Here is a 17,250-nt window from a genome sequence, read left to right on the forward strand (position 1 = left end):
AGAGATGACTGCATTCTCTGCTAGTGGTGGGTTTATGTTTGCTAACTGGCATAGTTAGCAATCTTGAATGATTGAATGTAAACTCAGTATTTTGTTTAAAATGTATTTTTTTCAGCGCTGCGACATTGGTGATGCATCCCGTGGTAGTCTGTCTTCATATGCCTATATTCTTATGGTTTTGTACTTTCTACAACAGAGAAATCCACCAGTTATTCCAGTTCTTCAGGAGGTATGTTTATGTTTTAAAAAAAAAAAAAAAAAAAAAGAGGCTGCATAAATTCATGTATGAGAAATTTAGAGATTTTAGAAATGTGCATTTAGAGTCAGAAGGATGAATGAAGCACAGAGCCTTTCCTCACTAGTAGGTTCTTAACTCCCACTTTGTTTTAGTGGGTAAAACTGAAAAAGAAAATTATGAAAAAATTGGGTATCTGTTGGACTTAAATTTTGCTGTTGTGTTTACTTGAGATTTTGGCATTACGATACCTATATGCTGAGCAGGATTTAAAAAAAAGAAAAAGCAAATGGAGTGGAAGGAAGGGAATTGTAATTCAGGCTGTGCCAGATGCTCATAGGATGTAACTTCAGCTTTTCTATCAATTATTGTAAGAAACGTCTTTTAAGACTCAGTTTCTTATCTGTAGGAGAGGATTTATTTTCCATTTTCATAAGAAGGTGTGGGAGAATAACCATTGATTTGGTACAACTTTAAAGATACTGTTTTACACGTGCCAGGAAACCTTATTAAAACTATAACATTCTGTACCTTTGCATGGGCTGGGGGAGTATAGCTGGTTAACTGTCTGCCTCTTCCTGGATGTACTCTATAACTGTAAAGAGGTTTTGAAGGTTACCCCTTGTCTGCATGCATGAGGAAAATTGGCTTTAACGTAGCAGCTGAGACTCTGACTTCTTGGTGATATTTTAGTAGTGATTGAGAGTTGTTATTTTATTGCTATCCCTGAGAGTATATTAAAATAAAAATGGAATTTCCCCTTTGACTTTGCTTAAGTCTCCTGAGAGATTTTGTGGGCAAGAGGGATGTTGGAATCTCAGTGACTTAATTCAGTCGTTTTCTTGTTTGCAAGGAACAAGTGAAAATAAAATATCCAAGTACTTTGCAAGAGGCACAGCAATAATGCAAAATGACTTTCAAGCGTTTTACCAATGGGAAATTCTGCCTGTGTGTAAAATAATAGCTAAAATTGAAAGATTTCTACTTTTGTGCTGTTCTTAACAACTGCAGATATGTTTGTGGTGACTTTCAAATTGCAGTGGTAACTGTGTCGCTCTCTGTTTTGGCAGATATTTGACGGAAAACAGATTCCACAGAGGATGGTAGATGGGTGGAATGCCTTTTTCTTTGATGACATGGAAGAGCTGGTAATATTCTAATTTCAAAAGAGTCACTAAACCTTAGGGCTTATTTTTATGAGAAAATGATTTATTTATAACAGTGTCGTACACAAAGGAGAACTTCGATATCCATGTGGTTACAAAGTCCCGCTTTAATCCTGTTTTGCTTACATGAGTGTCTGCTTCTTTATATAAATGTATAAAATATATATAAAGATAAATAAGAAAGGTGGCCCTGAGTTGCCCTAATGTCTTCAATTGCATGTAGAAGAAGCGTCTGCCTTCTCTTGGAAAGAACACTGAATCACTTGGAGAACTTTGGCTGGGGTTGCTGCGATTTTACACTGAAGAATTTGACTTCAAGGAATATGTGATCAGCATCCGACAGAAGAAGCTGTTAACTACATTTGAGAAACAGTGGACATCGAAATGTATTGCTATTGAAGGTACTTACACACTCGAATTGGATGAATGCTGTTGCTTCAGGATCTGTTCTCATAGTTGGACAGGATCTTTCTGTTAGCAAACTACCATGTTTAAGAAACCTGTTGTTTGCAAGCCCTACACCATACAAAGTGAGATTAGACTCCTAACTTGTAGTATACCTCTGCAAAGTTCTGTTACTTTATTAAAGTTCTGTTTTGCAGTCGTGAGCATCGCTTTGCTTTCTACTGCTGTGTGCTCCATGAGTTCATTTGAAATGGAATTCTCTGTATTAGAATTCATGTTGCTGCATGTTTTTTCCAACTTTGCTTTGTTTTTTCCCCCGTCTTTACACAGATCCTTTTGACTTGAATCATAATCTTGGTGCTGGAGTCTCTAGGAAAAGTAAGCTAAGTCTACTAATGATTAATCTTCACTGTTTTCTAAAGTGGTGTGCATTTTCTGTTGTTTTCTAATAATTTTGTCTTTCTTCATTAGTGACCAATTTCATAATGAAGGCATTTATCAACGGGAGGAAATTATTTGGTACCCCATTCTACCCAACTGTTGGAAGGGAAGCTGTAAGTTTTCAAAATTTTAGTTTGGTTTTTAAAAGCTTTTCATAATATTGCTGAAGACTGCAAAATCGGATTTAAAACCCAATGAACACCTTCAGGAGCTTTTGCAGCTATTTGTGTAGCAAAGAAAACAGAGTTGCAAGACATTACAAATGTGTAATTTTACTTATTTTTTTCTAGTGAGTGGGAAAAGGAAGAGCTCTCCCTTAAGGAGGGTGATCAACTTTTTGTTAGCAGCTGACCTTCAGAATTTGTATTCTGAGTCTCTGTTGGGAGCCTGTCCATATGACATGCTATGAAGAATGTACTCCTCTCTGGTACAGGCTCCAGTCATCTGTGTGTAATAAAGAACTATTTTTGTGTATAAGTAAATCATCTGAAGTGACCATTACTAACATCTGCTTATTAAGGTGCTTTCTAACACAATTTAGGACTGTGATAAGTGGTTTATACATTGTGTCTGTCTGGTGTATTTTGATAGGAATACTTCTTTGACTCAAAAGTGCTGACAGATGGAGAATTGGCACCCAATGACAGATGTTGTCGTGTGTGTGGAAAAATTGGTCACTACATGAAAGACTGCCCGAAGAGGAGGAGGTAAGTAATACACAAAGCTAACTTCTTAAAAGTTCCAGTCTTTGAGATTAAGCCATGAGAGAGTTGGAGATTTGAAGTTTAAATAGAAATGAAGCAAATGCTCTGAATTGCATAGAAAATCAGAGCTTCATATCTGACCCTGATCTAACCATCCAATTTTTGTTTTTAAGCTATTTATCATCATCCCTTCAAGTCTTAAAAGTGTTCACTCAAGCACACACATGGCAAAATCAGTCCATATGTTAACATTTTTGCTTTGTGATCTACTTTAAATATGTTCATCTTAAAATTTAAATCACTCAGTTACCCTTTATATTGTAAACTTTCAGTTGTGGACCATATCACCTGATTGTACAATTTATGATATGTGTGTACTGGTGATGTTTGGAAGGCAGTATTGAATTCAAACTGTTCTATATAGTAACATATCTTGTAAGCCAGCTAAAATCTTATTTATTAAAATCTAGATGCAGGTTATATCATGCTAGTGTAGCCACTTAATGATCATACATCTGTACATCAATTGCAATTATGTCATTGGTTCCAAGACTCTTGGAGAAAAGAATTCCTATTACATGGTAGGTCGGTGTCTCCAAAGAAAGTTCATCAAGGATTGACAAATAATTCACACTCTTTGCATTTTTACATCTTTACATTTTCCATGAGCCATCCAGTGCAGGTTGTCTGACTCCTCCTACAATCTGTGGAAGCCCTTAGAAGTCAGTATTTTATTGTTACAGACTGAGGTCTGGGCTTTTTCATATAGTCCTTGTGTTCAATTATATATTCTATAATTCTTCCAAAAATTCTGTTTCTTTCCTTGCTATAAGTCCTTTACTAATTACAGCCATTTATTTAGTCTGCAGACTTCAAGATACATGAAACTGGACTGGGCCCCAAAGTCACAGGTTGACCATTTCTTTCAGCGACTCTCAGTAATACATTCCTCACAAACACTAGCACATTGAATTGCTTCACCTCTTTCCTTCTATCTACCTCAGGAGGAGTTGTGATCTGTTCCTCCCAGAAACTGCTGCTACAGTGCAGCCACCTGGAATCTCACATGAATAGTACATACAGCTCACAAAATAATACTCAATGCTTCGGACTTCATGTGGAGGAAGACTTGTTTCTTGTCTTGGTTCCTGATCACTAATAGTTCTCCAGTGTTTTTGCATTAGTTCTGAATGTTTGAAAGAGCTTCTGTGCTCTCTTTCACATCCTGTGCAGGTTCAGGTTGCTCATACACTCTTATAAATATGTACTCCAGGTCCAGTCAGAAGGAGCCTTTACCTACAAAATATAGTTAACTTGTTTTTCCAGTATTCTGACTCAGTTGGATTGTTGCATAAAATTAACTCCCAAACTAATTGGCAGGCTGAGCCTGCTTAAGTGTCGGTACAGTTCTGGACCAGTATTCAGGTAGCTTCTGGACGATACTGGGGAGTTTCTGAATTGGTTGTTTGTACAAACAGGTTACTAACCAGATTCGATTCTGAAAGTTCCTTTTCTGGTATTCCTAAATTATTTATATGCTGGTACAGCTGTTGGTTATGTAACCATTTCCTTTGCATATACCAATGTAATAACAGAGTTTTTTTTCTCTGTGGTTTTTGTATTTGTGCTCATAAAAACTTGCCAATTAGGTTAAAGAAAAAAGAGAATGAGAAAGATGATGAAAAAGAAGTGAAAGAAGATGACAGAGAAACAAGAGAGAAGAGGTGTTTCATCTGTGGAGATGTGGGTCATGTTAGAAGAGATTGTCCTGAATTCAAACAAGCCCGTCAGAGAAATAATAGTGTGCCAAGTAAGTAAAGCTTCTGTGTTCTTAATATCATTTTAAAGTCCTGAGATCCATTCTTTCTAGCTTTCTATACAGACTTAGTAATTATCTTCAATTTTTTTTGCAACTGATGGTTTCAGTGATTGCAAAATAAACCCCTTTTAGTCTAAGTGTTGTTTTTTCTGCAAGGGCAGTAGAATCTATTGAAATTCAGGCTTTGCATGGGTGGTTAAAAAAAAAAAAAGTACTTAGCAGTAAGTATAGTGTACTTCAGTGCCTTGCATTTATTTGTCTTCCACTCACACTGGGTGCGTTTAGTGTGGTAACCAAATTAATAATTGAATGCATTTCTTCTTCCAAGTGTTTGTTAAATGTTAGCTAACCCTCCATCATGTATGAGAGGTAAGTAAGTGTATTTTCACAAGAAATGAGTGGTTTTAAGTAACACTCTAAAAGCATGTAAATACATTAGGAAGCTGTTGAATCACTGTTATATAATCTAATTGCAAACCCATTTAAATTAGGCTCTAACAGGTCTACAGTACTTGAGAAAGTAAGGAAAGAGATGATAAATGAACTTTAGAGAGAACCTTGTTGCTTTCTGTATTCCATTCCTTTTTTTTTTCTCTCTTTGCCCAAAAAGTTCTTGCTGTTGCTAATGCCATTTGAAATCCCACAGCTCACAGCAATTGTGTGGAAACCTCTGTAAAGTAGCCTTTCTTACCTGTTCATACTAGGGTTTGTATTGCACAGAATTAAATGTTGACTTTAGCTGCTGTAAATACTACTATCAGCTGTTACCAATAGATGGAAGGCTTTCCACTTAAAGGCAGAAGTGATTTACCTGTGCTGTGTCACACATTGCTTACAGTATCACTGATTCCTGGTTCCAAGTTCATTATTCTGTAACCCATAACCGTGTGCTTTTTGTTTAACTTTTTGTTCTTTGATTAGGCAGCCAGTTGGTTCGAAGCATGGTAAATTCACAGCTAGTGGCTGTAAGCCAGCAGCAAGTGGAAGGACCCTTGCGCACTAGACAGTCGTCAGAATGTGTAAGTTCCAATTGGCTGCAAAGTAAGTAGCTTTAGCAAGCCAGGAATCTTGGGCTGTGCTAGGAATAAGTTTGACCAGACTTGTTTAGCAGATTGTGGATCTCTGAATGACAACATTGCACTCTACCTAACCAGGTAATACATCTGTGATTTGTAATGCAGTGTCTGCTTGAGATTGTTCATGATGTTTCAATATGGAAACCGTATAGTCAGATTTCATATGAGAACTCACAGTTCTTAAAGGTCAAATTCAGTATCTGTCAAATACAGGTTAGGGTATCTTGTGAAATCTTGTGCTTGGTTGTTTCTGGCAATATTCTGGAGTAACTAAGAGAGGTAAAACTCAGCTTATCATTAAGATACTGTACTCGTGGGTTTATGACTACTGTGATTTTCTTTGGGTTAAGAGGGGACTGCAAGAAACAGACAGGAAGCACAGTAAATCATACCTTGGTTCAGATGTGATAACAGGAGAGTCTGCCAGCAAGAACTAGAAGAACAAACAAAACAGTGGGGTTCCCTAGAGCACGTTACCCAGGACTGTGGCCAGATGGCTTTTGAATATTGCCAGGGAGAGATTTCACAGTCTCACTGGGCAACCAGTGCTCAGTCACTGTCACAGAATAGAAATATTTTCCTCTTGTTCAGACAGAAATAAAAAATAAGTTTTTACAGAAAATGCTGCAATACTGTCTGTTTCTGTGCCTTCAGCAATGACCTGATATCAGCATATGGAGGATCTAGAAAGTTCAATTTCTTGTTTAATAGATTAAATAACAATTAAATAAGAGCTTATTTTGGAATCGCTAAAGTGTCTGTGGCAATAAGAACTACTCTATTTAGAAATAAGCTAAGTCTTTAATGAGACTCTGGGCTACAAATAAGCAGGCTGGGAAAGACTGATTAAAAATGAGAAACAGATGTGTAAAAAGTCTAATGAAGAGCTTGTGGTTAATATTTGCTCAGAATCATGTTTTTGGTGGGATGGGCCATGTTAGCAGGCTAAATCATCTGCTGGGGAAAACAAATGTCAGTTGAACTGCACAGGTTTAAACCAGCAGGAACTTGGGCTTAGTAGTTGGGATATTGCTGGGGAGTGCTCTGCATTTTTTTTTAACGAATAGAATAATGCATTGTGTACTTATTAAAGAAAAACACTATTAAATTGCTAATGGACTAATCAGAAACACATACTTTTTTTTCCCTCCAGTCTGATTCGCATCAGTCATCTTATTCTCCACAACCTCAACAATTTACACAGAATTCCTCTCAGCCAGCCTCCATTAACCAGACTCAGCCACAACCAATATCCCAGTCTAAGCACGTTCCACAACCACAGCAGGGTGCACAGCCACCCCATCAGGTCCAGCTGTCTTTGTTTAACTTTCCCCAATCTCCCCCAGGTCAGTATTCTACCTTGCATAACCTGGGACTACTTCAGATGCACCATCACCACCAAATTCAGCTTCCCAACACTTCGTGGCCTATTCATGGGCCTGTTATTCACTCTGCACCGGGTAACCCTCCTCATTCTACAAATGTTCCATTTTCTATGAGATCTGGCAGCAGCAGCACCACAAATAACCAGAGCAGTGTAAGCTTGAACGATCCCAGTATCATCTTCGCACAGCCTGCTGCCAGGCCCATGGGAATCCCCAGCACTTCTCATGAGGGACACTGGCACAATCCTGTGACTCCAAACTCACTGGTGAACAATGGCACTGTGGGGAATTCAGGTAATTCTTCTCTGTTGTATCAAACCTCTCACACTTTGTGTACAAATGTTAAATGCTACAGAAACAGCTAACTCTTCCAATTTGTTTTGCATTAAAAATACAGTGCTTAAGAAACCAAGTTATTACCTTCATTGTCTTAATGTTTTTGTAGGAAAAAATTATGCAGCTTGGATCTTTGTTAACTTTTAATCGTTGATCCTATTTGCCAGTAATGGCTGTGCAACTCATGAGAAAACATGCATTCAACTGAGAAATGTTCTAATAATTGTTTGAGTCTGAAGTTTATTTCTGTGAACATGCTTACAAAATCAGTTTCTGTTTATGATGCTGTATAGAATTAGATGAATGCTGAGACTGCAACTATGAATTTGAGAGTCTGGCAGACACATTGTCCTCTTGTATTTAGTGCAACATAGGCATGACATGGTTTTTATACAGTCTTTTCTCCTATCGTTTATTCTGCTTCATTTAACTCCTTTACTATTGAGCTTATTTTCTGAGAATACATCATAAATGTTTTACCTGCAACAACTGGGCAACAGCCTTTTGCCTCATACCAAAGCCAAGTACATCTGTATGTTTGAGGCTGAGAAAATAGTATGTAGTAGTCAGAGCCCATATAGTTTTTTATAGTATGTAGTAGTCAGAGCCCATATAGTTTTTTAAGCAACATAAAAAATGGCAGCCCCTGAACTTGCATGTAATGTCTTTTGATTTAATTGTGTAACCCTTCCAATATTTAAATATATATATCTTCATAATACAACATGATGAGGCAGTTGTTCATCACAAGGGGGGGAAATTGGAATTGGGAATCTCTTGCACAGCTTTTCTTTGCACTAACAGAATAATTGACAGCAACAGTAGGTTTTCATCTGAGTTAACAGTATTGGCTGAGGTATGCTCCACCAGTGAGTTTTTAATGCATCTGTTGAGGTGCAGGGATTGCATGGTTTTGTATTTAAAGCTTTGTGGAGAAGATACTCTTGAGGATACAGGAGCTGCTACAAACGTGCTGAATTTTCAGTGTGCTTTGTCCCTGAATCTCCATCATTTCTGATCTTAATTATTTGTCCAGGCTCATCTGCCCTCTCCTCCATGCCCAGCCAGCCCTGACTTATCCTCAAGCACCTTCTTCCAATCTGACTCTTCTCACCTGAGTAGCTGTGTTCTTGCAGGCTATCTGCTGAATCCTAGTTTCTCCTTCATTCTCTTTCCTCAAGTAGTCCCATTTTTCATCATGTAGTCCAGTCAGTCTCTGTCTTCAATCTGTTTCCTTCTGCTCTGTTTCATTATGTTGGTGGCCCTTCCTGAGCAGGGGGTTGGGGCTTGGTGATCCTTGAGGTCCCTTCCGACCCCTGCCATTCTGTGATTCTGTGATTATATTTGCTTCTTCTATCATCTTGCCTTCACAGTTGTTGTCCCAGGTTTCTTGTGCAGTCTCAGTACTTTTTCCCCCTCAAACTGTTTTCTAACTTACTGCACACCTTTTCCTAGTTTTCAGTCTTGGAGTTTTTCCTTTTTGTATTTTAATCAGCTTTGTTTCCTTTATGGCTTAGGTGGTATTTCAGGTGACATCACTGGATAGGTCCATAGTAAAAAAAAGAGCTGCCTGCTTTCTTTGGAGCCTACTTTATACTTGCATGGGACAACTTGGGAATACTAAGTCTGTGGAAAACTTTGTCTTGACTTGCATGAACTCAAGTTAGAAGGAACAGATTTGCTTTCTTTCCAGTAGACAATCTGATCAGAAGGAGGATCATTACAAGTTTTCAGACATAACTTTTTTTATGCCTGCTGCAGAGCCGTGCTTCATTACTATTTTTAAACCTGTAGCTTACTTCTGTGTAATGAAAGTCTGTCTAAAAGTTTTATGACTAAGCTGAAAGGGAGCTGACATACTGAGAAAGCACCTGTTACTTGAATGTATTTATTTATTTTTAAATGTACATTGTCTACATTTTTAAATTAGTGGGCACTGTTGTATCTTAAAAACCTGGAAGCTACAAGCAAAAAGAACAGAAGTAATACAGCATTTTGCATAAGCTGTTGTGTGCCGTGCCTCCTTGGATGCTTGATTTCTCATGCTTAATTCAGCAGTAATACTAGATCTGTGAATGGAATAGCCCATAATTTTCGTATTTATTTCAAAAGTTTTTAATCTTTCTCTCTAGAAATCAATTTTAAATTGGTCTCTTGACCAACTATGTACTGAGTTTCTTAAGTATAGAAGCATTAGTGGATTTTCAGTGTATAGTTTCTGAGAGTTCTTTCTTGCAGGACAATACTTTCCATGTCTCACATTAGCAATAGTGAAGATCTGTGTGGGCTCAGATGTTAGTGAAGTTGTTCAGAACTTGTATTTCTCGTCATGAGTGACGTAAAGTCTAATTTATTTTTGTGTGGAATTGTGAAATTGTAGGTCTTGATTCTAAGTACTGAATTCATCATATGTCTTCCCCACCAATCAATTCTATCATAGTGAATAATGAAGTAATTTAGGTGGTAATTTTTATTGATGTACTCTCAAAAAATAAAATGGTAGCACATTGGACTAGACACGTTAAGTGCCCTGCAAACTGTTATTTGAGATGTCAATTGTATTTGTGACTTACTGTTTAATTGTTTCAACTTGCAATGTGCTTTTCCCTTTCAATTGAAAAATAGATCAGGGTTTCCAAGGACAGTTTGGTAAAATGAACCCTCCTTCTGTCCCTTGGGACCATGGGACCCCTACCCATTTTCCTCTCCTCCGAGGAGCGTGGCCTTACAATATGCCTCAGAACTACATGCAGCAGGGAAATGCCAGCTACCCACCGAACAAACCTTTCTACCCTCAAGGTACTAGAACTAGTATGTGAATCAACAGCTCATGCAACATGTCTCTTTACTGTCTCGAAGGCTTTACAAGCCCAGGAATCATGTTTCACTTGCCTAGTCTCCCTCAAACCATAATGAATTCAAGAGTCAAATCCACACTTATTGGCTTTCTGTATGGATTAAAATCTTTGGGGGAGGGAAGGGGTTAAATCAAATTCTGAACTCTGCATCAGCTTGCACTCTTGCACTTCCAGCCTTTTTCCTCTACTGCTGGTCTCGTTGTAGAGCCACCTCTGCTTTGCTAGGGTTAAGATGATTTGCCCATGAGTTTGTTAAGAATTGGAAGAAAATCTTGTGCTGATTCATTTTATTTGTCTTTTGTACATTGCTTGTGGAGTGCCTTTACATACATGAAAGCTTACAAGACTGTAGAATAATTCAAGTTGGAAGGAGCCACTGGAGGTTATGTAGTCCAGCTGCAATCAAAGCAGTGCTGTCATCAAAGTTGTATCAGCTTCAGGACTGACTTTATCTCAACTCTTCCTAATGCTAGTGAGGTAAAGATGTTCAGCATCTTCCAGGATTGGGAAAGACAGTAAGAAAAATACCCTTGGCTCCAGTAAGAGAAAAACTATGCCCAAATTTTACTTGGAAGCTGTGATTCCTGTGTTGCTGTATAAAATGAGAGATACTGGCACCAAATCTTCTGCTCTGTTGGCTGTAGTGAGGTTTCCAAGTGAGACCCTCATTTTAATATTGTGACGTTATTCTTGTTGAGGACCTAAGAATGAAGTAAATTCATCTATTAAACTTTCTGAGGGAATTTTGCACATAGCATTAAAATACTGCATTGTCCCACCAAGTGGGATAGCTGTACAGATAGCACGTGTGTCAATCTAGAAAATGACTTTATTTCTAAGTAAGATTAATACATTTAATATAGCCAAGCACCATTAGAAATGTTAACTTGCTGAAGTAATTGTAATCCATTTTCTTTTAGCTGGTCCACTGATGCAGAGTAACCAGCGGTTCTCGCTTCTGTCTCAAGGACACCCACACTTGAATCTGAATTACATTCAACAGAAAAAGTGAAGTTTAATGGGATTGTGGGTGGGTGGAGGGAGGGGAGGAAAAAATTCAGGTTCTGATTTAAAATCGTAATGCAACATGTTTAGATACAAGATTATTTAAGACTGTTTTTAAACTGTATCATTTGTACATAGATACGAACTATAGTTTTTACTAGTATCACAAAATGAAGTGATACAAATTTCATCTATTTTATTACCCTATTTTTAAGGGGAACTGTGTTTTGTTTTAACTTGATAAACTGTAAAGAGAGAGAATTTTTAAAATTAAGTTCTTTATTTTCTATTAGCTGTATTCATACTTCGGTTGCTTCAGACTTTATATATATTGTTCTAAAAAATAAAATTAGAAAGGGATTTCATGTGTTTAAAAATTTGTCACTTCTATTCTTTACAGAACTATGTAGTGCCAAAAAACTTTTTAAAAGAAAAATAAAACTGCAAAAAAAAAATGGATATGACTTTTTCCTCTTCCCTGTTTGTATATTTAAAGTACAGTAACAAAAGCAACTTTGAGATATTTTAAAGGAGAAAATGACTTGCTTTAATGAGCCACGTTGTTCACAGGCAGTATCTTGCACAGTACTTGATCTAAGCGTGCACTTTGTTTTCTGTTTAAAACCTTTCTACTGAGTATGAAAATCTAGACAAAACAGGCTGTACTCTGAGACAGTCCTAAAGAAGTTAGTTTGGCATATTACCTTCTGTGGTGTCAACACCCAGTGGTTGGTATCAAGATATTGTGGCAGAATCCAAATTTTATGTATGCAGTGTTCAAGAGACAAAACTGTCAGTCTAAGGTAGAGTAGAAAATGAGTTGAATACAACTCCATTCCTGTGATATTAATTATCTTAAATGTACTAAGGTAAGAATTGTGATTTGAGTAAGAACTTTGGATATTCTTAATTTGAAAAACAGGGTGTTGCCGAATGCTAACTCCGTTAAGAGATGCTAGAGCTGAGCTAACGTCTCATTTTCTTCCCAGTCACAGGTAGGCCTTAAGTGATCTGTCTTCAAAGTAGCGGTTTACTGTTCCTAAATTTAGTAAATAACAACATGTTTCAGGCAAAAAGGGGTATTTTACTCTACTGGAATCTTTTGATCCTGGCTAGTACTAGACTTAAGGAAGATCCCTTAAAAAAGAACAAGCACTGGCTAGATATTGGAGATTACTTAATGAAATTGGAAGCTAACTTAAACCCATGCTAGATTTTGGTGGTGCTGCTTCGTTTCCTGTACCGGAGGCTTATTGACAGAGTTTAGGCTTGTAGTTCTTCAGTGTTTATGACTTACGCATATTCACACTTTAGCAATGGAACGCAGCATGTTAGTCAGAACAAAGCTTTGAGAATAAAGCCAGTTTCAATTAGAAGTCCCAGTGAAAGATTACAAAAGAAACAGGAAAGAGCCTTCAAAGACAAAACCCTATTTTATTGCTCTTCACTGTTTTTTTTACAGGCCTCAAGAAAAACAATTTATAAACTACCTTTAGATTTTATCATAAGGACTAGAAAGTAAAAGCAACTTCAGCTTTAACTAAAAAAAAAAAAACAACAAAAACCCCCCCACAAAAACAACACGTGTACAAGAGGAAAAGGACTAAAAATGACTGCTAAAGCAGCCAGTGCATATTCAGCTGTCCCATAAAGCAAATAGGACAGTATTAGACTGAACTGTGTGCTGAAATTAGTTCATTATTCATTCCCTCGACGACTCTTCTTGTGACTTTTCTTAGATCTGAAAGAGAGAACAGTTATGTGTCACAGTTCTAGTAACTGTTTTAAACAAACAACGTGAATTACAGCAATAAGTGGTGTTTTACACAGCCACATGTGGATAGTGTAACTAGAAAACACTGAATGAAGTACCATATCAAATACTTCATTTACTACATAGTAAGAAGACCTTCAATCCCCAAGATTCAATGACAAGCACAAGCTCTTACAACCAAACACCCATCCTTAAGAAATGTGCCATAAAATAATACCTTTCAGGTGATTTGGAATGACTTCTGTGTCTGTGACTACGATGATGTCCTATAAGACAGAAAAAAACCAAAGTTACTTCCATAGACCCTGGAGGTCTTTTTTCTTTTGCTCTTGTAATCTGCTTCTAATTGTCCTAGCTAATTAGGCATTCAAATTAACCTCCTGCCAAGTGTCTGAAAAGTGCACCCAGGCAATTTTGTGAGTATTGGAGCAGTTCTCAACACTTTCATATAATTAACCACTTTATAAACCAGATTAAGCATGTAAGCTACCTTTCGATACTATGACACTGATTTTTCTTTCAGTAGATGTCGTCTGGTTAAAAAAAAAAAGCCAGCTTAATTTAAAAACTACAGAAATACCTGGAGATTTAGATCTTGATCTGTGGCGCCTCTCCCTGGATCTGCTCCGGTGCCGTCGTGGGCTTTTGCTGCGATGCCTCTCCCGGCGTGGTGATGGACTGAGAGGAAAGAAGCTTTTAAGACAGCCGTGCTACAAACATACGTTTTAACATAAAGTAACAGAATAAAAGACTACCTTCTTCTCTTTGGAGAGCGGCTTCGCCTGTAATTGAGGGAGAAAAGCAGCATTAAAAATAATAACAGAACCACCAGTTTCATTCCCTATACACTCTAGCAACTGCACCCTACACTCTCCTATAGCCTACAGTAGCAGTTGATGGGCTTGATGCACAAGGGGCAGTACATGCTTTGGTCTGGCCCATGCATTGAGCAGAAGCATTAAGTGATGATTCTTTTCTGGCTTGCTACCAGGAGGAACAGTAACTGGATTTTCTCTCAAAACTTCAGCTTACATGGAAACAAGCACTTTGTTCCCCTTAGTATCTTCATTCTGTTATCAGATTTAGCTAACAGTGGCCAGCAAGTTTAACAGTTACTGAAGATCAAGGGAAACAGTCAGATGTCAACTGTGACTGCACTGCTCCTTACTTTAGGAAGTGGCTAAAGAACGTGGAAAGCGTAAGAGATTCTGGGCCTAAATTGTCATCATCTCCTTCGTGCTTCACTGCAGCCCTCCGCAGCACAACAGGTAAAAATACTGCTGAAAAGGAGCCACGTCTCACCTTCGTGGAGACCTGCTTCGGCTCCGCCTGTATCGTATAGCTGGAGATCTGCGAGGTTTGTCAAGGTCTCTGTAGCCTCTTCTGCGGTGATCAGGAGATGGTACTCGCTCCAGCTGGGAACAGCGGGGGAAAAAGGTTCTGTAAGTCCTTCATCGAGGTTTTATTTATAACAAGGAATTCTGAATGATAAATCTAAGTGAAAAAAGAGGAGATAAACCATCCGATAACATTTTCCTTAATGATGAAGGAAATCCTTAGGCCTGTCTCGTAGAAAGGAGAAACTGCAGCACAGCTAAGAATAGCAGATGCCCAGTGCATAAACGCACTCCAGTAGTATGTTTCTTTGATATATATGGAACTGAGTTTCAGGGTCAACAGAAATCAAGCCTTGTATTCTTCAAATATTTCATATTCCTGTATGAGTGATACTGCCCAAATTTGGTAACTGGAAATTAAAATGGCTGCTTTCATACTGTTCATTCTTAAATAGCACAGCAGATTTGACTACAGTTGTCATCATAACCTTCACCATCTTTACTTGTTGGCTATGTAAAATAATAGATAGATAAAATAATTTATCTAAAACATGTTTAAGTAGCACAAAAGAGATTCAGAGCTGTGATTTTCAGCAGGCAGGAAAGCCTGACAGACAACACTTCAGAGCTGCTTCAGGATCTAAAGCGTTCTCACAGGCAGCTTATGTGAAAATCCATTAAGGGAGGAGCTGATAGTTGCAAACAGCTGAGATCTCTCAAATATTTCTCACAAACCCACACAGTTTGTGGCAGTTCCAGCACTAGCTTTACCTTTTCCTCTAAAACATGTCACTAACCTTTTCATCTTCCTCTTCTTCCTCCTCACTAGATTCTACATCATCCATATCTTCTTCCAGAGCACTAACACGAGGTTCAAGTTGCTCAGCTTCTTCCAGAACATATCGTTTCTAGGAGAAATTACAACTTTATTCTTGGGCTATATATAACATAAGCACCAAAGAGGCATCTGACATGCCCAAAGATTCTTAATCATAGCTTCATTCAACTAGTGTGCTATGCCAGTAGCTGATACAACTACTGAATATGATGCAGTTAAGACCATTTGTTTCTCCAAACCTGCAATCGAGGCAGAATTATATCGCACACACGTTCCTCATGGAGCAGTTCATCGATAAACTCATCCACATGCATCAGTTCAAATTCTAGAGGGAAAAAAATAGCATCTTAAATACATGGTCAATGCTATATAAACGAGATACTTTGGACTTCGCTGAAGGAGCTGCACAAACAATAGCTTTAAAATTTTTCTTAATGATGAAGGAAATCCTTAGGCCTGTCTTGTAGAAAGGAGAAACTGCAGCACAGCTAATAGCAGATGCCAGTGCATAAACTCACTCCAGTAGTATGTTTCTTTGATATATATGGAGTTGAGTTTCAGTGTCAACAGAAAACGCCAGCATTTGGGGAAAGCAAAATAAGAAAGGCAGTTCTTATTTGTACAAGATTCACAACATGATATCACAAGGATAAGTTAGTAAAAGTGGTGTTTCAAAAGGATAGTTGTGTTCCATTTTTTAACTTATGCACAATTAAAAGAGAATATTTTTCTAAAAGAAACACCTGTTAAAGAGGCCACTAATGCACTGAGAAACCATAACCACATGTTGCTTACCCCCATTTCTGTTCTGACTTTTTATTTTTCTATAGTCGTTGTACAGTGGTTCAAGATACTTGTAGCAGTCAATAGCTGTGCCCGTCAATCTCATGTACAATGCACCAAGCATTCGGACATACCTGGAAAGTAAAGCATTGCACGTATCTGAGCTTTCTGCACAGTCAGCAGTTCAAAGAAAAATCATTCCCAGAATTTTATGAGAAAAACAGTACCCTACAATAAAGAGTGTCTGTATGGATCTTCTCCTTCAAATACTCAAGCACGCGCAGCATCCCAGTACAGGTTGTTTATATGTGCAGAGCTGCATTATCACTCCCAGAAGATTAAAGAAACACTTTAGACAAAGTAGGTGATTATGGCTCCATTAATGCACCTCACTCCCAGTACTTCAGGCTGTGTTACTGCAGAGAACATAAGCCATAAAGGCGAATATTTTCAGCAGCCCAGCAACAAGAGGAACAAGCCTTCGGAAAACAAGAGTAAGGCCAGGCTTTAGCAAGAAGAGCACATTTACAGAGGTTTGTGTACAGGAAGCTGAACCCTGCCCTGGAGCTTCCCTGGCAGTTCAGGACATCCACATTTCGACAAGCAAAAGAGCTCAAGGCAAGGAAATGTGCTACAGACTTACTTGAAGTCCTCATTTTTTATGAACTCCACAATGATGTCCTTCTCGGGCTGGATCTGCAGCATCTTCAGCGTCAGGCACAAGAAAGGCGTGGGCTTGATGTTCCCGCCATAGACGCCCCCCACGTACTTCAGCTCCATCGCCTTGTCCACCACCAGCTCGGCTGCGAGATGAACAGCCATCAGTTCCGGCCCCCCCTCGAACTCCCCGCCCGACCCAGCCCGCCATACCCGTGAGGCCGAAGCATTCCTCTTTCCAATACTTGGACTCGTAAATGCGGGTACGAATGATCTTCTCCACGAGGTACTGCGGGTTGGTGCCGTGGATGCTGTGCGCGTCTTTTACCGTGCGGTTCGCCATGGCGGCCGCCCCCGGCTCCCCTCCGTACGGCGGCAAACACACTCACCCCACTTCCGCGAGGAACACTAACAACTTCCGCTTCCTGTCC

General features: G+C 38.6%; 2 protein-coding genes across 6 annotated transcripts in view; one reads left to right on the forward strand and one right to left on the reverse strand.

The window, feature by feature from the left end:
* The window catches only part of TUT4 (terminal uridylyl transferase 4), a 34,987-nt gene extending 21,013 nt beyond the window's left edge, over positions 1-13,974 (forward strand). The window contains exons 19-31 of one of the 5 annotated variants that reach the window (XM_052665828.1): positions 116-229; positions 1,306-1,383; positions 1,625-1,802; positions 2,137-2,184; positions 2,278-2,360; positions 2,839-2,954; positions 4,601-4,761; positions 5,692-5,789; positions 7,000-7,525; positions 10,193-10,366; positions 11,346-11,433; positions 12,353-12,425; positions 13,728-13,974. In XM_052665828.1, the coding sequence (XP_052521788.1) occupies positions 116-229; positions 1,306-1,383; positions 1,625-1,802; positions 2,137-2,184; positions 2,278-2,360; positions 2,839-2,954; positions 4,601-4,761; positions 5,692-5,789; positions 7,000-7,525; positions 10,193-10,366; positions 11,346-11,433; positions 12,353-12,389 (1,701 nt within the window). In that variant the 3' untranslated portion in view covers positions 12,390-12,425; positions 13,728-13,974. Of the gene's footprint in view, positions 1-115; positions 230-1,305; positions 1,384-1,624; positions 1,803-2,136; positions 2,185-2,277; positions 2,361-2,838; positions 2,955-4,600; positions 4,762-5,691; positions 5,790-6,999; positions 7,526-10,192; positions 10,903-11,345; positions 11,451-12,352 lie in introns of those variants that run through there. The other 4 variants (XM_052665829.1, XM_052665827.1, XR_008202185.1 and 1 more) reach the window with 4 other exon arrangements.
* PRPF38A (pre-mRNA processing factor 38A) lies at positions 12,845-17,229 on the reverse strand. The gene is made up of 10 exons (XM_052665835.1): positions 17,033-17,229; positions 16,806-16,965; positions 16,175-16,296; positions 15,619-15,704; positions 15,339-15,449; positions 14,507-14,619; positions 13,960-13,986; positions 13,785-13,882; positions 13,422-13,470; positions 12,845-13,171 (listed from the first exon to the last, which is right to left on the reverse strand). Exons 1-10 carry the CDS (start codon positions 17,160-17,162, stop codon positions 13,129-13,131), a joined length of 939 nt encoding a protein of 312 aa, XP_052521795.1. The 5' UTR covers positions 17,163-17,229; the 3' UTR covers positions 12,845-13,128.
* Positions 17,230-17,250: the final 21 nt, after the last annotated feature.

Source organism: Tympanuchus pallidicinctus, unplaced genomic scaffold, assembly GCF_026119805.1.
Source record: "Tympanuchus pallidicinctus isolate F22 unplaced genomic scaffold, pur_lepc_1.0 scaffold7, whole genome shotgun sequence".
NCBI classification, from domain to species: Eukaryota; Metazoa; Chordata; class Aves; order Galliformes; family Phasianidae; genus Tympanuchus; species Tympanuchus pallidicinctus.